Below are 17,159 nucleotides of genomic sequence, written 5' to 3' on the forward strand. Positions count from 1 at the left end.
TAGCCATCAAATTGTTTATTAAGTGTGATTTTAAATGATAACCTCAAACCTCATTAAGTATGCATATACTTGGACCCTCACAAAAAGATACACTGGAAAGGCAAGCCTGGTTTGAAATATTGATCCCATTAAGTTCATTAACTTAATCCCTGCTCAACCATCTAAACAAACTACTGTATTTCACAGTAAGAACGAATCTGGCTCTTGGCTAGTGTTGCTTTGTCCAAGGGATACTTGGAAGGCCAATTCCTAGTGATAATGTCAGAAAACAAGCAATGATGTTAGTTCAAGTTTTTTCCTGTACCCATTTGATGCCTTAGCACAGTTTTACCTGAGCTCCATACTTTATAGGCAAAATTACACTTCTCACCGTGCCAAGATGACAGAAACGTTAAGCAGCAAAGACAAGCCATTATTAATCTCATCTTCAGGAGCTCAACAATTCTGTAAATTAAACACACCGCATCTAGAGAAACTGTGGTGGCAACCTACATGGGAACGCTTAAGTAGTGCCTCATGTCCTACGGCCAAATCATGACAGGAACCTCCGGTGCAACACTGCGGCAGAGCAGCACCCTGAATCTCTCCATTTTAATGTACAATGCAGTGCCAGCCGTAATTTAGCTCTACAGTTTTGCAAAAATACATACACAAGAACCCTAACAATTTACAAAAAAGGTTAACAGTTCCTTCCCACAATGCAACCAACAGCAGTGGAACATTAAATTAAATTAAAATTCTGGGAGAACTCTTCCCCTCGCCCCCCCCCCCCCCCCCCCCCAAGATTACCACAGCATTTAAAAATGTCATAAACACTAAATTTTATAATTAATTAAATTTGCTGGATAAGCATAACAGAACTCAAGTCCTCCACAGGGCAGCAGCCCTAGTTATTTATGTTCCCATCCTTGTTTTAAAGCAACTCAGGTAGCAGCATAGAAAGTTACTGGCTCTTTAACATCCCCCTTCATGTCTTTTACCTGGCTATTCTTACCGTCACTACTAGAAAGTACAGTAATTCTCCAGGGAACTTTGACAACTGCACACCCTTTACAACCACACTTAGACACACACATTAAATGAAACAATGCAAAATCAATACATATTAAATAACATATACAAATAGGTTTGGGGCTTTAGGTGATACTTTCTTAAGAAACGCATTTCAGACTAGCTCTTGTTTATATCTACTAAGGACATTGTTTCATCCTGCAATATACCTGTACTTATTCACATCTGCAATGCTTTCATTTTGCCACTTTAATATAAAAGAAAAAGAATGTTGGCTATCATCATCAAAACCCACCAACTGCTACTATTACTACTACATCACTACATAGAAAGTGGCTTGCTACAGAGTTCTTGTTTTGCTTTAGTAAGCATTTTCTTGTAATTTTAGGAAGAAGTTTCTCATTCAATCCTAACACAAAACAACAAAAATCCTTTTGGGAGAAATCAAAATAGCTAGAAGTAGGAATGTTTTTAAGATCTATGAAATCCAAGTTTCTTTAGAAAGAGCAGTGAATGACACTATTGCTCTTGCCATACGAGATAAGGAGAACTGTTGAGAAATTACAGGACATAAATATATATCCCTGTTAGCAACCCAAACCCGCCCTGCTTGATTAAAAGATGTATTTAGGTATTCATTAGCTGACTAAACTATTGCAACATTAAAACTTCTGTTTCTTGCATCCACCTGAGCTTGAAAGAAGGTGTTATCATCAAGATCTTTGTCAAGAGAACTAAATGAACATGAGAAAAGTAAAGTGTCCTCTTTTAAGGAATTATTAAACAAAATCCCTAACAATCCAGTCCCTTCTTCTAGCATATGCTTTTTATGACAACTAAACCCAGATTATTTTATGCTTACTAACTTTGTGGGTTTTATGTTCCCAAACTCTATTTTTATTATAATCTTTCTTAGACTACTTTCTTCATAAGATCTGTTTTAATCTCTAGAGTATTTAGCCAAACCAGGTAAGCCAACTGCTATCAGCATTAGTAGTAAAAACAGGTTGTTGAAGACTGTACAGCAGTCAAAAAAGCACTGAATACCTGATCTGCTGCATCCGTCTAGTTTCTTTGGCTGTATAGGTAGCAATATTTACAAAATCACTTTGACTTTATGCAGTAGAAATAATCTACTTTGTAAAATAAAAAGCAAAAGCATAAATCTTTTCAATCACATTTGGAAATTGTAGCATAGATAAAAAGATCAAAATAATATATATACAATATAAAAATACATTTTTTCTTTATGAAAGTTATAATACATAACTATAATACACATCATGTTGAGCCAACAGTCAGAGCTGCAGTATTTGCAGATGCTTGTTCCATACTATGGCTGGACTCTGGGTATGATATCTCCCTGGGGAAATTCCTCGATTTCAGTATGAAACATCAGTTCTAAAAAAGAAAGAAAAGAATTCTGGGTTTGTTTTTTTAAAAAGTTTCACCTGAATACGATTTCATTATTCCTAGAAGGTGTTCTGGCATTCCCCCAAACCTCCTGCTTTTCTTCCCAATCATAGTATCAAGAAATCAGCAAGGGCCTACACTGTCTTTAGAAAACTATTGTTGCCCCCCAAAATTAACAAAATTAGCGATGATGTTAGCAGCTGATCACATGCAGTATCATCCTGCATTCAGCTAACAGCACATTCAGCATATAGACCAGGCTGTGTTTGCCAACAGCTTGTCAACATGGTAAAGTTAGATCTTTGCATGCAACAATGTGGTTTATCCGCTCAAGTTTGAGATTCACATTTTTGCTGCCTCATCCTTAGTAGACTAAACTTTCCCTACTATTTGGGATAAGTCCTAACAGAATTTCTCTCTTAAAATTTCTGAAGCAGGTTTTCTAATCTTAGTAGCCACATGTAAATATCAAAAAAGCTCATCAAAACCTGAGTTAAATCCTGCACTGGCTTTGTTGCATAAGTCTTTATTATTTAAAAAATGGGTTTTAAATACAATTAAACATCTATTCTAAATTTTACTGTCAAAGATTGTAAAGGCTGCCACCTAGGGTTTTTTTAATCTCATTGAGTTATTAGAAATAAGCTGAGTAACTGGGGCCAGATGAAATACAGAAATCTGTACATTAAAATTCTAAAGTAATCTGAAGAAGCACGTTGAATTATCAGCCTCCCAAACACAAATCGGTGCTTCAATTCACAACACTCTTTGGATACCTGTTGACTTGTAAGTTGAAACTTTTTTATGTACACCATAGCTTCAAGTCACATGCTGCATGCACTTGATAGGAAAGCCGAATTATGATACACTTTTTGGATCCCAGTTGGAATAACAAAAGGAAGGCTGCCTAGTCTCTAACAAAGCTTCTTCTAAGAAAAGGGGATGACTTGCCTGCCCCCTTCTCCAGCCTGAGGGACAAGCAGTCCTCATTTGAAGTCCTGTTGTGCAAGCACAAATCTGACTTTTCAAAGCTCAGGAGTTCCCAAAACTACTGCAATGTTCTATTGAAAATAATACTGAACTCAAAATGCATTCAGCATTTGCAAAAGGAACATTAATAACATTAGGGAATTTTCTAAAACACAAGCAGAATAAATACATTTCAAATATTCAAAATACTGTTAAAGTAAAAATTATTTTTCCCTTCAGTGGAGACACACACACTCTCATGTTTCAAAATTCATGTTGCTTCAGCCAGGTCAAACAAGGCTTTTCTTTCCTTTTTAAATTACTAGTTTTTCTTTATAAAACCAAACACAGACACCAGCATCCTAAGAAGTACTTGCTTTGGAAAGGTGCTAGGAGATTATTATTGTTTTTCCTCAACCAAAAAATTTCTCCGGACTAGTCTTTAACACCAAATGCAAAGCACAGCAGATAAAAGCCTGAACAAACAACATTTTGCCTATTAATGTTTCCTACCTTCACTGTGGTCTAACTCTGGTCGGTAAGACAAGAAGATCCAACTTGTCCCAACTAGAATAGACACTACCAGATTCACCACAACCCACGGCTGAACAATTTCTTCCTCTGTACCTGCCATCCTGGGAAAAACACATCATCCCATCAGTCAGGGATTTGCTGGTACATACAGGTTACAGTAATAATTTCAACAGAGTATCATAAAAACAAGCTTGCTAAGCCAGATGTGAAAACAGAACTATTTGTACCATCCTGATGGTCTTGCATTGTAAAGGCCTGGTAAAGAGAGAGACTACCGAAGACAGCAACTCAGCTGAGAAACTCCATTATCTCATAGAGAATGTCTACTTGTAGATTTCAATGGCAAATTTCTTTTCTTGGCCAAGAGACAGAAAATAAAAATCAAAATGTACAGTCAAATTTTACTGTGGTGAAAGACACCGCACAACGTCATCAGTCGATCTTATTTTTAAGCACTTCCTCATAAGGCAGCAAGGGAAGTGGACAGCAAGTCAGTAAAGTCTGTCTGGAAGCCAATGCAGGGACTTGTGTACACATGCTGTGGGGTGGATGAGATAGGGCTTTAAGAAGTTATGATTTAAGTTAGCAGACACTTTTCTTACTGTTATAACTGCAGCAGGTTGCAGTATTGTTGCTAGAATCTAGGCTTTTTAATAATCAACTCAACCAACATTTATAGAAGCCCTAAAAAAGAGAAAAAATATCTAACTGCCCAAACCAACAAATTTTCATGTAAATGCTTTTGTTCTGCTGCTCCTTGTCTATTTTAAAAACTCCTGGTACTAGAGTTTAAATGCATTAAATATCTACTTCAGAAAGTAACAGTTTTGGATGGGATCTCATAGCATGAAACAATGCTTCATATTTAATGCCAGCTGTGTCTGCTAAGCCCTTGTATCCTGTGGCAGACATACCACTTTTTTGTAATACCATGACATCCATTGCTTGGACAGATTATACTATCTCCTTCAAAACCAGTGTTGATTCTCTACAGAATGTCCTGTGTCCCTTGAACACAAAAGGGTTACCTCAGTAGGGTCCCATTTCTCCAACAAAAGAGATTCTTAAGGTTCCTCCCAGATGACATTTTCAGCATCATTCCAACAGACTTTTGTTTGAGCTGTAATGGATTTGAAACCAACATGACTGAACCCATCCTTGAGTTCTCATTTTTCAGTGAAATTATCAGAGATTCAGGACAAGCTCAGACAAAAGCAGTTTAGTAATGAAATCCTTCATTAGTATTTTCTTATGTATGTCATATAACCTTTTCAATCTACCAGTTCGACAAAGGTTCCTAAGTGAGCTGTTATAATTTACAGAAGTGATTTCTTAAATTTCCTACCAGATGCTGCCATTTTCTGAAGGTGGTGTGTAGAGGTTAATTCTGTCACATGTCATCTGCTGGCTTAAGGATAAAATAAGAGCAGCAAAGTACACTGGAAGAAATGGAATTAGCAGTGTCAGATATTAATCCCCAAAATGCTGTCTCATCATGACATGATAATTATCACTACATTTTCTCTCCTTTCACTCCACTGTCTCCAACAACAGTCTCCTTTAATTCACTCTTCAACATTCCCCTGACTCTGGTTTCTTCACGTTTGCAATTCATCAGCTACATCAAAGGTGGCATCTTGTGATTCTAGGTTTTTCTAGATCTGTGTTCTGTATTCAGAAGTGGGGAAAAAACTATCATCTCACTAACAGCCCCACTAATGCTACTATTGCAAATGCTTTAAAAAAAAACATAGCAATTTTAGTTGCTATTTTCAACTACTAAGTAAGTCACTTATTCTAAAGCAGAAAAATAACCAGGGAGGAAGGTTTCACTGAAAACAGTATGTAGGATTTTTCCATTTGCCATCTCTTCTGGACAACTTCCTGTCTGCTTCAAATTACTTACGGAAAGAGGCTACTGCTGCTGGGTCTAGGGTAAGAAAACCCCTCACTGCAACTGATGCTTTTGCCAAATCAATCCTGATAACAAAAACAAGAGTCATTAACACAGCCCAGTAAGATAATAATATTGTTCCTCCAACAGTACTCTATTTTTACTTTTTGCAAGATATCTTTTTCTGCCTCTGTTACAGTGCCTTAATTCATAACTATATCCCGCACACATGGCAATGGTCCTCATGCCAAATCCAAGAAAGACTGAAACTAAGGAGTATGTTCCATGAAGTTTGTAGCTTTCACGTGGCAGTCCTTTCTAGAGCAGGGAGAATGTGGAGAGATCTGTCCCCTCTCTAATCCTTACCATTCATTTCAGTGTCCACACCACCAACCAAGTTATGCTAATATAACTGCTCACATAGCTTACAGGAGCAATTAAGAATAACTCAGGCCTCCTCCCTGCCACCACTCTGTGAAAAGTCACCATTTCTTCATAGCGCTAACTCCTCCCCGGCTTATCATGCTGCCATGGAAACTATCTGTAACTAAAAGAAACATCTGTAACATCTATGAATCTACACTGTTTATGGTCTTTTTTGCTCCTCTTTCTGTTCATTCCTACTCTTAAGCTGTAACGCAGAAACCCATCTGCAGGATGGGTTTCCAGGTAAGCCAGGAAAACTATTTACACAGCTATGTGGCAAACCTGACTGGGGAGTGGATTCACATGAGAAGTAACGTGACGGAAACATTAGTTGTCCAACCCTCTCCCCCCCCCCCCCCCCCCCCAAAAAAAAAAAACAGGTCAGCTCTTCCATCTGGTTCACCTCATGATCACACGAACACCACCAGCACATTGAAGCAAGGCTGCAGGCAACAGACAGAAACAAGTAACAAAGGTCTGAATGCACACCCTTTATCTGTATAGCCAGCCATGTGTAAAATCATTCTTTAAGTATATCACATTAAATCATCAACAGCAGATCAAAATGTGCCATAGCAAGGCGAAAGGAACATATTGTACACAAATTACATACACCTTTCAAATGCAAACATATTTTACCTGTCAAAGGCTGAAACTGTACTGATAGACAGCAACAAATAGAACAAACTTTGAGCTGGGTATGCTAGTGTCTTATACTGCTCGAGCAGTTTAGAAACTGTGGAAAACTGATTTCCTGCCAAAATGTAGATAACAATGATGTTCCATACAGCATACCCAGCAAGGAAGCCATGGGTAAAGAGTCCGATCACCCTGAATGGAGAAAAGAACATTAGACAAATTTAACATCTTGAATTAGTGAAGAACTACAAGTAGAAAATGCCTGTGAATCCATCTGTTCAACCCTGCTGCCACGACAGGATCCCAGACGATTTCACAGATTGTTTCTGAGTGGTTTTTTTGATCTAGTTTTAAAAATTCTAAGCAACGGGACTTCTGCTTCCTCCCTTGACAGACTGCACCAGAACCTGAGTACTTAAAGAAAACTAAGATGTTTTGCCTGATCGTACCACTACTTCACTTCATTACTGCTACAGTAATGAAATACTTTCATTTGCTGCCTGTAGCTTCCCAAGACCACTGCCCCTTACACTTACACAATGCCCTTAAACCTGTTCTCAAGTCAGTCTTTTTATTATCTTCCTTGCTAAAAAAAAAGCTGAGAAGGAAATACAGGCTTCCAGATAAAATACACCAGAGAAGAAAAAGGCTGTCAACTTCCCATTCTGTATCACAACATGGCTACATATTAAAAAAATAATCATTTTTTGCTATCGTGTGCAAGCTTATGCCCCAGTCCAATTTTACTCGTCCCTCTTTTTTACCAACCAGGATTTTTCTTTGAGAACTATCTGAATTCAGGTATTTTTTATTCTGGTCATATAGCTGATGGATAAATCTAATTTTGTAACACATTTTTTTCTGTAGGTCTCTAATATTTTTGTCATCAGATCAATCTCTTCCTATTCAGATTTTGTCTGAATCTTTGCAATATGACTTTCTTAGTTATTCTTTTTATAAGTTGCATTTCATATGTGATATCTAGACTAGAAGTAGATATTCTTGACAACAAATAACAAAAGGTAGAAGACTGAGAAACTTTATACCTGTTGCATCCCAAACCACCACTTATTAGAATATCCAAAAGAAATAAAGATATATCACAATGACAAAGAAAATGTACTAACTTTCAGGGAGAAAAAAAACCAAAAAAAACCCATAACCCTGATTTCTGCTTATTTACATCAAAATATTTATCTTTCACCTAAAACTTCGGTGCACTGAGAGAGCAACATCTCTGGTAGTCCAGGAGGCCTTCACATCCATAAGTACATTGATATTTTCGGTGGTTTTAATCAATTCTGCACGGTCAGCTGCCTGAAAACGCCCTAAAAGGATGAGGAAATTTGTTTTAGAGAGTACTGTTACCTTCCACTGTCATTTCTGCATTAATACTTAGTAGTATTAAAAAGCTGTAAGTGTCAGAAGTTCCATCAGAAAATTTCTTCTCCCCACTTCCTGCCCTTTGTCAACTTACATTCATACCAGGATGCCTCTGTCAGTGTGATGCATCCTGGTGGGTCAGGCTATGGATGTAAGAATGTGCAAAGCACTTTGGGTAATTACTCAGTGTTCCCTAGTAACAAAAAAAACCCCGAACGAAAAACCCCAAAACAACAACAACAAATCCACCAAACTTCCACTTGAAAGACTTTTTGCAATATAGTAAATGATACTTTCTTCTAAAGGTACTGTGACAGTATTAGGTGAAATAAGCTCAGCTGGATAGTATCAAACAGCCTTTTTCACTCACACCATAGAATTAAAAAATTCAACCAAACATGCCAGCACAGCAACACTAACATTCACTGTTGAAAAATTATCATGTATATTTAGTTCCAAATAATTTTTGTTCTGGAAAACTTTTTTCTTTCTTTTATTTTTTTAATTTTTTCCCAGTACTGCAATATTTGGATTTTAAATACAATAATGCTTCCTTTAATTGCAACAATGTCCTTAAATTACTTAAATCACGAGATCTACTTACGATTTTTTTCAACAAACACTTTGCTAACAGGCTGGCTAATTCCAGTGGGAGCAGCAAACACAGGCTGCTGATCTGGGCTCTTTCTGTGCTCATCTTCAATGATGTCTTCCTCCTCCACTTCCAGCTCATTGGAACAGTGCATTTCAGCTGGCCGAGGTTTCCTGTCAGCATAGAACATGCAATGAGGCAGAGAAAGAATAGGAAATAATATGTAAAAACTGAAGGCTCCTGTGAACATTTAACATGTCTAACTTGACTGATAAGAACCGATCAGGCCGCTGACCTGTATAATATTACCCCCGTTTATAATTTTAAGGACTAAAGTTCTCATGGAGTTGGTTAACTAAATCCATACGCTAATCCTTGATTTTGGGGGTTTTCTCTCTATTTAAATTCCTTCCTGTGTCAAAACAGTAAGGTGGGAAGAAATACATATCAAGAGATTTAACAATTAGAAAAAAAATACACAAACTAAATACAAGGCCAAGAAAGCGGATGCTTTTGGTAGAAAGGCGACTAAGATGATTTAAAGCATAGTTCTTAGAGAAAAAGCAAATAAAAAGGATGACAAAGCAGTTAAGTTTCTCATAAAATTAAGAAAAGGTAGTAAAAATGAAAGCAAGCAGTTACACATTCTAGTTTTTTCATGTATGTGATCAAAATATTAAGCTTATATAAACGTATTCAGAACTGTAATGCATCCAGGTATGCATAAAATAAACAAGTGAAGAAAGTTAGATCTTAACCCTGGAAAGAACTGCACGCATACTATTTATTGCACAGACTGAATAGTATCCTGGGCTTCAAGATGTTGTATTTTTGTAATGTGACAATGTAAAATGCTACTCAGCCACATTCATTATCACAGTTACTCCAAATTATGAGCTATACTAGTTTCATCTCACTTTGTTCTTTTTCTCTGTTTGCGGATCACTGTTTCTTCAGCTTCAGGGACATCCATGCCATTTCCATTCTGAAATAGGGATGCAACGTTTTGCTGGGTAAAAGAGGTCTCAGAATCTGAAGATTTAAAATAAACCACGTGAAAGTTTCACAGCTTTCATAAAAATGGAAATACATTCACTGAAATACATAGTTATTATGTAAACACAGCAGCAAAAAAGTGATGATCTTCTGAGCTTTGAATGATATAAAGGATCTATTTTATTACTTCCAAAACTGTATTGTCACTATTTGCATGAGGGTTTGTACCCTATGGAATCTAAAGTCAGAAACTGCAACTCTAAGCTACCATTCACTCAGAGACTATTTTCAGCTGTTGTAAGTACAAAAGCACATGAAATGTTTTAAGCCAAAATACAAGTTGGCCAATCATATTTCTGAATTACCAAGTTTTATTCAGCACTCTTTCCAATTTACAGTTATTTCACATACCAGTAGGTACTTTCTTCTTCTTGCGTTTCCTTTGAGGAGGGACATCATGAGGTTCAGGAGTTAGGGGCTCACTGCTTTCAGACTGCCGTCGAACTGCTGCTTGCACAATACCATCTGAAAACCAGATGAAAAGATCCAGCAACCTTAATTCAGAGCTGCTGAGAAACAGGCAAGAAAAAACTGCCTTTTGCGACATCGTGCAAAATGTCTGTATTTGCCCAGCTTGCAGCTGAGATGAAAATGTATTGGCTAGGAAGTATGAGAGTTAGGAAACAAATGTGGTAAGTAAAAATATACAAAGGTGATAGCTGACAATCCTCCTTTCACCCTGACAGTTTCATGCCCAGGACGAAATTTAAGTATCCAAGAAATAGCACAGTTCCCATTTGGGCATACAGCAGAGCACTGATTGAAAGAAATCTACCACAGGACAGAAGTATACCTCTCTATTTTTCCTTTTTACGTGCAAAGATTATAACGTGAGGGACAAGAAACAGTTTGTTACAAGCTGATTCATACAGATATGTGTTAAGGCAAAATAGTGTCATATCAAAGGGAAATTTAAATACTAAACAATCATCATAAGAATACAGAAGGACTAGAAAAATCTAACACAGAAGTATGTTTACTCCAGTCTTAAAGATGAATTACTATGCTTTGGAGGAATTACATTTCCATGGGAGGTTAACAGGAATTCATCAAATATTCTAGCAGCAGTAGCATCAATTTGCATGATCAGAAGTAGAAAGACAAAGTTACTTCTCCATTTTACATCACATCTGCCTTTTTTGTAGCTCTTTCAAGTACTGCAGTTTTTATGATAACAACTGAATCTATCTTTGTTTTCACTTCAAGCACAGGTTTTCCCACCTTTTATAAAGCTTTGCTGTGCTAAAATGCAAAATTAACCAGCAAAGTAATGGCCAAAGCCAAGGCATACTTTACACCATCGTTCAGCTCACTAAAAACAACAGTAAACAAAACTTGATCCTTGGGAAACCCTGCTAGCAACAGCTCTACTTGTTGCATTTAAAGGTCTTTCAGTAGGCCTCAACTGTACAATCTTTCAAGCAAATAAAGGAGGTTTATTCATCAAACCATCATATGGACCCAAGTTTACAGAAGTCCACTAGATTCTAACACCACATTCCGCTTTATCAAAATAGATCAGACTTGTAATCTTGCTTAAAACAATATGTTTGTTCTACAGATCCACTTCTTGTAAACATACAAAGCCCTGGTGCTAGTCATCTTTTAGGCTCTTAGCTCTTCAGTGATAATGGAATGATTAACTCGTGACTTTATTTGGCCAAGCACTGAAATTGAGCCATTTTGTTAAATGAGTTTTATCTTAGTTCATTCAAAAATTCAAGTTCTTAACACATTCAACATAACGAGCAGCTTACAACTGGAAATAACTATTTAATGAAGTACCCAAAAATTTCAGAACAGAAACAATAGTAGGAATAAAGGAACTTTTTCAGTTCAGTATCAAGACATGCTGTATTAGCAGTACCGGGAATCATCCAGGGAGAAGGAACAGAGGATAGAACACGTTACTTCAGTTAGCATTACAGATTTGTTCTACAATGACACCACTTTGGGGAAAAAGATTGCAGTTGTTCACTATAAAATAAATTGCAATAAATTAGCTGAGAACACTATTCAAAAATAGAGTACAAGACTAAAAAACGTGTATCTGTCAGGAGCTTGGCTACAGTACAGGTCTCACTCAGGATTACAAACACAGTTTTCAGTCTCGGCAGGACCTTACCTAATGGAGTCTTTCCTTTGGGTTTCCTTTTTTTGGGACGACTGAGTGGAATTTCATCTGCAGGACAGAAACCAGAAGTTTAGGTGCACAGCATGGAGAAACTCCATTTCCTTTTATTATAACAGCCATTCTATTGCTAGTTAAGAAAGGGATTCCTTTTTACAAGTGAAGACATCCTTCACCTTTTTCAGGTAAGATGACAATTCACCAGGAGCAGGAGGAATACAGAAGATGGCAGGAAAACAGGATAAGAAATCTGTCTTAAGTGCAACAGAGGCTAAATATGCATATGCATGTGTGTTAAGTGAAAAACTGTAATACTGTGCAGAATAAACTTCTTGTTTAGAGCACAGTGACAACACTTAATTTACCTTGTTTCAGTGCAGAAATAGCAAACGGTAAAGAGAGCAAAGCAAAACAACAGACAGTTCTAGCAATGGCAGCTCAGGTATCCATGCAGTTTAAATAATCAGCCTGCATTCAGGAAAAGTGTAAGGCTCTGTCATTGAAGAGAGTACAAAGTGATGCCAAAAGGAACTACCAATGGTTATAATTCTCTTTAATGCCAGAATAACTCACCTTGGTTTCCACTTCACATTTAAGGAGAAAAGGTGTTGAAGGGCAGCGTAAAAGGAACAAAGATGAGAAGAAAGTTAATTTTGAATCAATTACAATTCACGACAATGAAATTCACACTGCTGCTTTTGTGATTCATTTCCTTATTCCCACTCCTAGTTCTCTTTATGAGCAGTTGTATACAGCAGGGTTAAGGGTACAAAGCAATCATCAAGACTCAACGCTTTGTTCGTGACTATGCACAGTTTCTTGATTGGCTAGCTGTGGATCAGATTAAAAGCTTTAATCACCTGGCTAATTAAAACTTGTCTTATTCCCAGATACGTAACAAACCAACAAAAGTTATGAAACATTTGAGCATATGTTATTAAAAAGACACTATCTTTATATATCATCAATCTTGAACATCACATTTGCTTTTAGGTACTTTGAAGGAATTCTGAAATATCATATCATAAAAACTGTAACTGCCTTTCCTTCCACACTGAAAAAAAAAGCCCAATTTTTCCTCTATACTACGTTGAACTAGTAGACACCTACACCCCTATTCAAGAATATCTAGTCTACTTAAAGAAATTCCTGTTCTGAAGGATTTGTGATTCAAATAAACCAAAGATCATAAAATAAAGAAGGAAGGAAGAAGAGATTGAAAAGAAGCACGTCAATAAAACTAAAATAGACATTAATAAAACTAAAGTAGCTATTTGTCTGAAATTTTTTAAAGGGTTAATCTCTCAGGGTGTTAAAACTGAGATAATATAGTAAAATATACTGGCCTCTATAAAACTTTAAAATGCTTTGTATTCCTTGTAAGGGGTTCTGGGACAACAAATTAGCAAGAAAAACAATTATTTTTAAAGTCATTATGACTACACATATGTTTATTAAACTTAATTCTCTTAATTTCATTACTTTTAAAAACATTGCAGTACAGAACCATGATTGATTCCACAGAATGAGCTGATTTTACCTTGGCACTGGAGGGAGGGCACGAGGTGGGCACTGAAATACAAGAGAGACAAAAGTCAACTTCTGTCAGTGTGAAACATAAAACAGCTATTTCCTGATATGGTCAGAACACACTATGCTTTGCTTCATATGCCTCTGAAATAGCTAGAGACTCCTGATAGAGATATTACATAAAAGTAATACGTAATATGTAAAAGATGCAGGAATAATATGCTTTTACCAGAGTTCTGATGGGCATTACATTAGGGACATGTACCTAATAGCTGTATGCAAGGCCCAGTTTGCATTTCAACTTTACTTGAATACTTTTCACTTTTCCTATAAGGTACTGCTTTCATTGGAAAGCTTATCATTCATTCTATTTAAATATCAAAATATCAAAATACTGCAATACTTTATGCATTCAATATACTTGCACAGTATACAGCATGAGCTGAGTATTTTCTATTAATGAAGTTGTAAATTCAGAACAACAGTAAAAGCAATAAGAGGAAATAAGCTTCTTTATGAAAAAGACTTTTAAATATGATAAAACACTAATTTTCATATAATTTTGAAAATATTTACCAGCAGGTCAAACACAACTGAAATCTGAAAATAAGTATCTCCTGTTAACAATATGAAACAGAGCTCTTGCATGTTCTCTCATCTGGAAAAAGGAAGGCAGTTTACTTTCAGGTTTTGTATTATACAATTATATTGAAAGAATATACATGACTAAGTATTTCCCATGCTCCAAAAATTCAGCTGATATCAGAAATAAAAAAAGGCTGTGAGCCTGGTAAGAGTCAAGGATCCACAAACTTACCACTTGTTTCTTTCCCATATCATTTGAAGCTGTTCCCTGAAAGAGGCATTGTGAACTGGTCTATAGTCCCTCACGCTGAACCTCAGCTAATTCTGAACTAAAAATAAGCTTCTAGCAGCCAGGATTAGCTGGACGTGAACCTTCCTGCCCGTGGGTTAGGGGCCAGTACTACTCCCATTTAAAACAACAGCAGTATGTTCCATGGCAGCAAACATTACTTATACTTGAAAAACCCTTAACTCCATATGCTGGTACAAAAGTTCCAGTGAGCAAGTTTTACTTAGGTTCGTTTACCCAAAACAAATGAGACACCTCGTGCAAGGAAGGGTTTTTGCAGGATTAGGCCTCAAATCTCTCCCTTGGATTTTGGCCATGTTGAAGACTGACAGCAAGTGCTGTTTACACAGGTAGAGAACAGCACATCCTGCAAACTGGTCAGGATTGGTCACACCATACAGGTGCACCATAAGGGACAAAAAGAATTGAAAAGGGTCGGAGCTTGTTACTTTTATTGTTTCCTACATTCTTGTGGCAGTGATTATTAAATGTTTAGAATAGTTGATATTTAAAAAAAAACTAAAAAAGCCTAAAAACTAAGAAAACCCACAACTTTTACTCAGCATTCACTGCCTGCACAGTACATCTATCCTGTAGTACCTATTTTGTTACCTTCTATGAAACAACTGAAAAGTGAATTAATTTCTGTATCATTTATTCCTTGCAACAAAGGAAATCAAATGCAAGCAGGCAGTAGTGAATGCTCATCTGTCCCATCTGTATGAAAGTCCCCAACTCTGCCATATAAATACCAGCTTTATTCTGTTAGTTTCCAGTTTGTCAGTCTGAAGGAACTCACTCCGCGCTCCATAGAAAGGGTGAGTTTGGGCACAGGTTTCCAGAGAAATTTCATTACTGACAGGAGAGCTGCTGAGTACTACGGTAGCCGTAGTGCCCCTGAAGCCCAGAAACTCCCACAAGCAGCCCCTGCCTAAGCAAAAACGTGTGCTTGTGCACATGAGCCAGGCCACAGGACAGTGGGACACACCTGGGAATTCTCACTCGGAGGGAAAAGAAATAACGAACTACACAACTCCCTGAGTGTCCGTTCAGGGATGCAGAGCAGAAAATGCCTTCACCCCTAAGCACGACTTGCGTGAAACAGCAGCACGCCCAGTACTTACTCCCCAAGTGCAGTGACCTAAGCTGCCACCACCAGACTTCAGAGGTGGTATCAAGGGGACAGTTATGCACGAACTCGGAAGGTTTAAAAACACCTAGCCAGTCTTTACAGATTTAAAGATTTGCACGTTTGGTGGTTTGGGTTTTGGTTTGGGGTTTTTTTGGAGATACGTATATGGATGGAAATATGAAAACAATGATAAAATGCTTGCGCCCTCAGCAAAGGAACGTGCGACCCTGCGGCCAGCTACATCCCACCTCCCGCGGGTACCAGGAGGGCGGACACGGCCGCCTCCCCCGCGGAGCGCGGATGTAGGAGCTACGCTGCCAGGGCGCCCTGCTCCGACGTCGTGCTTCAGCTCCATCTCCCCGGCAGCAATCCCTGCCACTGACAGCCCCAGTACAATTCACCAGCAACAGCGCTCAGGGCGGACCAAGATCCCACCACCGGTGCTCACAGCCGGGCGCCCGAGCTGCAGCCCCGCGGGGCCGGCGCTACCGCTGCCACCGGCACTTTGCCGCCCTGCCGCCCGCTCCCCGCCCGGCTCCCTCCAGCGGCCAGATGGCTTCCCACCCGCCCCGGCCCCGCCGAGCCCTCACCCCGCCGGGGCCCGCCTGCCACGCCGCCATGCCGCGCCCGCCACCACCGCCGGTCTCCCGGGCGCCGCGGGGAGGAGCCGGTACTCGCTTCCGCCCCCGCGCCGACGCTGCGGCCCCCCCGGCCTCTCTCTCCCACCTGGGTTCGCGTCCTCTCCGGCAGCTTCATCAGCAGAGCAAGGCCGTCCCGGCGGTGCGGGGCCGGCATCTGCCGCGGGCGGGGTGTCCTCGTCCCTCGGGCTGCAGGCGAACAAAATCAAATGCACATTAGTGGGAAAACAAGGTTTCTAGCATCCTTTAGCTTGTAGCCACGGACACAACTTGTAAATTGAAGTTATACACAGTAAAGGGAAAAGGAAAAAAGTAGAGAAAGTGATAAAATTGTGTTACAGCACAAATGGCCACAAAGCAAAGGCAACTCTAATGAGAGCATCTTTCTTTCCTAATAGTGAAAGCAGATCTGCCTGTAAGCAAGCACATGAAAAATAGGCAAGGAGAAAGAGTGGACAAATGCTGAACTAAGCAGCAGAAGGGGGAAGCTGGTTATGGGCCAGAAGCACAGAGCTGGCACCAGTGTACTTAGCCCATGTCAGTGACATGTTGGGACTCTGGTCTTTCCAGCTTTGCCTCTAAACAAGGAATACTAGGCCTGACTCCAGAACAAGCAGGCATGGTGGTAGCTGCAATATTTGGTTTCAAATAATCTTTTTCTAGACTATTTAAATTGCTTTTGTTGATTTTCAGCCAACAGAATAATCATCTGTGTTCCTCAGGGTACAAGACAGCTGCAATGTGAGGTGAAGAGATGAGGAACTTGTTCGCCACAAACATTGCACCTGATGAAGAGAGCATGCTACCATAGAGCACCCCAATAGGAAAAGGTACTTCTGACTTCATTTCCCCTCTTTGGTAAGTCCGTGTTCTGGCAGTTGTTCTGTCAGCTTTTACTCACGTGAGTTGATGGAACAAAAGAAAATACATGCTACAT

At 38.8% G+C, this 17,159-nt stretch overlaps 1 protein-coding gene across 1 annotated transcript; it reads right to left on the reverse strand.

The window, feature by feature from the left end:
- Positions 1 to 766: 766 nt before the first annotated feature.
- On the reverse strand, positions 767 to 16,242 carry TMEM237 (transmembrane protein 237). Its single transcript, XM_075756345.1, has 13 exons — positions 16,175 to 16,242; positions 13,589 to 13,620; positions 12,622 to 12,632; positions 12,043 to 12,099; positions 10,269 to 10,382; positions 9,779 to 9,893; positions 8,874 to 9,034; positions 8,091 to 8,214; positions 6,887 to 7,078; positions 5,834 to 5,907; positions 5,273 to 5,366; positions 3,907 to 4,028; positions 767 to 2,412 (listed from the first exon to the last, which is right to left on the reverse strand). Exons 1-13 carry the CDS (start codon positions 16,202 to 16,204, stop codon positions 2,345 to 2,347), a joined length of 1,194 nt encoding a protein of 397 aa, XP_075612460.1. The 5' UTR covers positions 16,205 to 16,242; the 3' UTR covers positions 767 to 2,344.
- Between the last annotated feature and the right edge of the window lie 917 nt (positions 16,243 to 17,159).

Source organism: Balearica regulorum, chromosome 6 (genome assembly GCF_011004875.1).
Source record: "Balearica regulorum gibbericeps isolate bBalReg1 chromosome 6, bBalReg1.pri, whole genome shotgun sequence".
NCBI lineage: Eukaryota > Metazoa > Chordata > Aves > Gruiformes > Gruidae > Balearica > Balearica regulorum.

Excerpts from the sequence above, each read along its gene's own strand:
- TMEM237 (XM_075756345.1), bottom strand. The coding sequence starts at position 16,204 with ATGGCGGCGTGGCAGGCGGGCCCCGGCGGG. Across the intron at positions 5,908-6,886 it reads ACAGTTTCAGCCTTTGACAG|GATTGATTTGGCAAAAGCAT; the intron begins GTAAAATATGTT and ends TTTTGTTATCAG. Across the intron at positions 5,367-5,833 it reads AGCAGCAGTAGCCTCTTTCC|TGTACTTTGCTGCTCTTATT; the intron begins GTAAGTAATTTG and ends CATTTCTTCCAG.